The 5,727-nt window shown below is 35.2% G+C and overlaps 1 protein-coding gene across 1 annotated transcript in view; it reads left to right on the plus strand.

Annotated features, from left to right (window-relative positions):
* Window positions 1-4,854: 4,854 nt before the first annotated feature.
* The window catches only part of LOC128661398 (cathelicidin-related peptide Pt_CRAMP2-like), a 12,440-nt gene continuing 11,567 nt past the window's right edge, over window positions 4,855-5,727 (plus strand). Inside the window, exons 1-2 of the mRNA XM_053715655.1 lie at window positions 4,855-5,043; window positions 5,214-5,318. Of these exons, the coding sequence (XP_053571630.1) occupies window positions 4,855-5,043; window positions 5,214-5,318 (294 nt within the window). The remainder of the gene's footprint in view (window positions 5,044-5,213; window positions 5,319-5,727) is intronic.

Raw genomic sequence — 5,727 nt, forward strand, 5'->3', positions numbered from 1 at the left:
TATATCATAAAAAAACCCTGTAATCCAAATTAAAACACCATTTTTTTAAATTAAAGTAAAAAACTTGGGTTTAATGTCCCTGTAATATTGAGAAGAGTGGAAGAATGAATTAATCTCTTTAACTGTCTTCCTTGTGAGTCAATCAAGATGGGAACTGGCCAGCCTCTCTGTTTCCTCTTTAAAATGTTCATGGTAGAGAATACTGATTTACAAGTATACATGGTCACAAAAAAATGACATTTCTTTTTACAAATGACTTCAATGTGGGAAAGTCCAATTCAGAAACTACACTCCAGAAGTGTCCACATTCTGCTCTGTCAGTATATATATATATATATATATATATATATATACAGTATATAATAGCAAATGAAGAGCACTCTCACTTCAAAAATCAGCAGCCAGGGTGCAGACAAAGAATCAATAACGTGTAATTTATTGTAACGTTTCGGGGAACGTATCCCCTTCCTCAGACAGTGAAGCACAGTGATCAGCAAACTTTTATAGCACACAAGTATCCAATGAAACATAAACCCCATCCCCAATTAAGACAAAAAACTGCCAAAAGGTGGCCATAGCAACCATAGTAAACAGCTCAGTGTCATGTGACTTTGCATGAATCGTGTAACCAGTTAATATACTGAAATCATCAGATCATTGTAGGTATAACAATGCTGGAAGTGTTAAAACAAATACTGTTACAGGTGCATCAAACTTAATATAAGGAAGTGCCCACAAGTTCATTTATGTGAACAAAATAATCAAACATCCTATGACTTATCATTAAAACATTACTATGTACAAACATGCATCAGTAGCGTCAACGGAAAATCACACAGCATGAAATTCCAAAGTATTCGACATAAATTGCAGGGTCCACATGCTGTGTGATTTTCCGTTGACGCTACTGATGCATGTTTGTACATAGTAATGTTTTAATGATAAGTCATAGGATGTTTGATTATTTTGTTCACATAAATGAACTTGTGGGCACTTCCTTATATTAAGTTTGATGCACCTGTAACAGTATTTGTTTTAACACTTCCAGCATTGTTATACCTACAATGATCTGATGATTTCAGTATATTAACTGGTTACACGATTCATGCAAAGTCACATGACACTGAGCTGTTTACTATGCTTGCTATGGCCACCTTTTGGCGTTTTTTGTCTTAATTGGGGGTGGGGTTTATGTTTCATTGGATACTTGTGTGCTATAAAAGTTTGCTGATCACTGTGCTTCACTGTCTGAGGAAGGGGATACGTTCCCCGAAATGTTACAATAAATTACACGTTTGAAAAAGACCAGCGAGTGCATTCCATGGCTTACCACTATATATATATATATATATATATATATATATATATATATATATATATATATATATATATATATATATATATATATATATATAATATATAATATATTTAAGTCCTAAGCTACTAGCCAGGACAAAATGTTACTTGCCACTTCTAATCTCACCCATACCCTACCCACTACTTCACGCCCTCTTTATATATCTTAAGCCATTGTGAAACATTTTATAATATTGTTTTTATTTTATACCATAACAAATTAAATAATGCTACATACAGTAATAAATAACAAAAATAAGTTCATAGCAGTTAGAAACATAAACTAGAGGTTCTGGGGAAGACAACAGTTGGATAGGAAGAGGAAGTTGTTGAACTAAGAGAGTGCTGACAGTCATGGAAGGTCGTAGCAGACCTGGAGGTTTTTTTTTTTTAATAATTATCATTTCTCTCTTCTTGCTCTTAGCTATCTTTCTCAACTCCCTACTCTCTTTAATCTCTCTTTTTACCCTCTCCTTCTCTCTCAGCCCATGGGGCAGATTTATCATTTGTTGGACAGACATGATCCACTATAGCGGATCATGTCCACCCGACATCGATAAATGCAGACAGAATAAGCTGTCGACATTTATCATTGCACAAGCATTTCTCATGAAATGCTTGTGCAATACCGTCTCCTTCCTCAGAGGTGGCGAACGAGTTAAGGAGCAGGGTTGATAAATCTGCCCCCATAACTTCTCTCTACATTCTTTATTTCCCCTTTCTCATATCTCTTCACTCTCCCCTTTCACTTTTACTCTGCAATCTCTCTCTGCCCCGTTTACCCTCTCAGAAGTAACAGTCTAAGCACTAATGGGGTCCTTACAGCCTTAGAGGAATAACATATCCTTGCACTTTCATGGAAATATAATACTCGTTTAGATACTAGTTTTAGCACATAGCATAAAATGTGTGTTTGTCAGTGCTGCAATAGGAATGTACATTCTGCAAATACAATGTGCCAACTTTGCTACTTACAACATGCCACCAGACTTCAGACTCGACATTCAGTAACTAACTTTCACTCGTCACCGTTAAATTTCCACTCATTAATGGCTAGTGGGCTAGTGGAAATTTTGAGCCCCTATATATATATATATATATATATAAATAGAACATATTCTTATATGTGGAGAACATTGGAATCTGACATATATTCATATTTTCATGTTGGGTTAGCACACTTGAGAATATAGGATCGGGTTTGTGCATGAGTAGGTTATAATATTTTCCCCACAATTTTTGCCCCATTGACATCTGTGGAAGAATTTTTTTTATGACGTGTGGTATCTTAAGTTTTAACAAGCGTCGGGTCAGCACTTGAGCAAAACAATTAACTTTCAACTTGTAATATGAGCACAACCCGACTCACGCAAAAAGCTAGCGGGAGCATTAAATAGCACTCCACTTGTAATCTGGCCCATAATATATATTGAATCCTAGGTCCAGTTCTAAACTTACAATATCCTGTTTTTAATATTTATAACTGAAAAAAATACTGATTTTAAATTTTTCAGAATATGTAAAAGGTGAGCTTCAGTATAACGTTTTCTAAAATTGTATGCTCTGTCTGAATCGCAAAAGAAGATTTTTTTTTAACAAACCTCCATATATAGGTTTAGGAATAAACACACATCTATGGGCAAGATTACAAATGTTTTTACGCAATTTTGGTATCACATATACGGCGCCGCATATATAGGTATAGGAATAAACACACATTTATAGGCAAGATTACATATGTTTTTACGCAGTTTTGGTATCACATATACGGCACCAGATATAAATGTAGCGTGTATATTTCACCCGTTGCCCGCAATTTTTACTCCCATAGTCTAACAAAGAACCGCGTTGCAAATCAAAGACTCAAATCAGCTAATAGGAATTCAAGGTACCCCATATTTAAACGCGTACCTTGAATTCAATCCTCAGTGTGCGTCAGTGATTGTATGAAGAGGATCTCCCCGCTCCATGGCTCCGCCGTCGGCGGTCTTCAGTTCCGAGCACCGCTTCGCACCGGCATGTTCCTGGAAGAATATAAAAAATATTGCCGCTTGGAAGAAGACTTCACTGCCGGACTTCAGGAACCTTGAGTACCTATCTAGGGGTTAGGTTTAGGCTTTTTTTTATTTTTTGGGGGGGTTTCTTTTTTTTAGATTAGGGTTTTAATGGGCCTTTGAAAAAGAGCTGAATGCCTTTTTAAGGGCAATGCCCATACAAATGCCCCTTTAGGGGCAATGGGTAGTTTAGTATTTTTAGTGTTAGTTTTTTTTATTCTGGGGTTTAGTGGGTGGGGGGTTTTACTGTCAGTGGGGGGACTTAGTATTTTTTAAGGTAAAAGAGCTGTTTAACTTAGTGCAATGCCCTACAAAAGGCCATTTTAAGGGCTATTAGTAGTTTAGCATTATATTAGGGGGTGTTTTTATTTTGGGGGGCTTTTTTATTTTCATAGGGGTTTAGGTTTAATTTTTTTAATTTTGATAATTTGGTTTATTATTTAATGTAATGTTAGAATTTTTTTTTTGTAATCTTAGATTAATATAATATAAAGTAATGTTAGCTTTTTTATTTTAATTGTTTGTAACTTTCTATTTTTTAATTGGGGTTAATTTAGGGGTTGTTAGGTTAGGGGGTTTAGTAATTTAATTAGTTATTTGCATTGTGTGGGTTTGGAAGATTAGGGGTTAATAGATTTATAAGGTTTGTTGCAATGTGGGTTAATGGCGGATTACGGGTTAATAGTTTTAATAGGTACTTTGTGATGTGGGTTAATGGCAGATTAGGGGTTAATAGTTTTAATAGGGACTTTGCAATGTGGGTGAATGGTGGATTAGGGGTTAAAACATTTATTAGGTAGTTTGTGATGTCGGGGTTGGTGGATTAGGGTTAATAGTTTTAATAGGGACTTTGCAATGTGGGTGAATGGCGGATTAGGGGTTAATAGTTTAATTAGGCATATTGAGTTGTGGGGGGTTGTCGGTTTAGGGATTAATCCTTTTATTATTAGTTGCGATGTGTGGAGATTGCGGATATAGGGGTTTTTACTTGTCGGGTTTATTTATGGGAGGCGGGTTAGACTTTTATGGGACATTTGACATTTTTGGACATCGCTAGTTTATCCAATTTACGGCACTTTATAAACTGCCGGTGCCGTATATGTGATACCCCGATGTGCGGGGTGAAATTACGGGCGGCACAGGTTTCAGCAGATTCGTTGAAGCTTGTGCCGGAAATGTTATCTCGACCTATATATTTACATGTTTAGCAATTTTACTGGATTTGAATACATTTAACAGCAAACAAAAGTTCCCCATGCATCATACTGCAATACAATCATTTTTAAAACCATGAAAGTCCTTATTTTCTAGTCTAATTATATGTACTTCCACTTGTATTATTATTCACAGCTACCTATTGCAATACATGAAAAGTATAAAAGCAACCCGTGCATTCAGTGTCAAAACTCTTTTTTTTTTGGACAAATTAATGAATACTCTGATCATGGATCAAATTAAAAAAATGTGGTTATTGTTTTCAGTGTCTTTTGTAATTAATTCTCAAGCTTCACCAGAAAATGCTCAGACAAAGCAAGATGCATCATCTGTGGTTATTGCTACTGAGTACTATAATATGGGATCCAATGAAGAGGCTGTCTACTTACCCTTCCCTGATGATTCTAAATATCTCCAAGTAAGTGCCAACTTGATACAAATATGAATGACTGTATATAATCGAGAATTTTGTTCATATCAGTCATCTTTGTGGCCGATTTTTTTTATAGTTTTGGATATATTATGAAATTTCAGCAATAACTTTTACCTACTAATTATATTTCCTGTACTGAATCTTTTTCTTTGTAGGACGTGTCTTCAGATTTACGTGAAATCCAGTTTACCCTTAAAGAGACATTGTGTCTAAAATCAGAGACCCAAACTCCTGAGCACTGTCTATTTCGAGACAATGGTGTAAGTTACATGCTTTAAATAAAAGTCTTAAATTGATGTATAAATATTGGGCTAGATTACAAGTGGAGCGTCATTTTACATTCCCTCTTGAGCGTTAATTGCTACTTGTGCATCATCGTTTTAGTGCACCCTTTTTTAGCGCAACATCAGCTTAACAATTGAGAGATATCCAACATTTTTTTTTTTTTAAATTGTTACCAGGAAAAAAAATACATTGAGATTTCTCTTGTTTTCAAGTATGTCCTGGGATATGGCAGCAATACATTACATATTGTACGAATAGTTTTACATACAGTAACTATACACAAGGTAGGTCTTTTTATAATTTACAGCTTCTACAAGACTGATTTGTTTGTAAAGATAGAGAGATTTTTCCTTTCAAGGATTTCAGGTTGCTGGATAATTTAGT

This window comes from Bombina bombina, chromosome 5 (genome assembly GCF_027579735.1).
Source record: "Bombina bombina isolate aBomBom1 chromosome 5, aBomBom1.pri, whole genome shotgun sequence".
NCBI classification, from domain to species: Eukaryota; Metazoa; Chordata; class Amphibia; order Anura; family Bombinatoridae; genus Bombina; species Bombina bombina.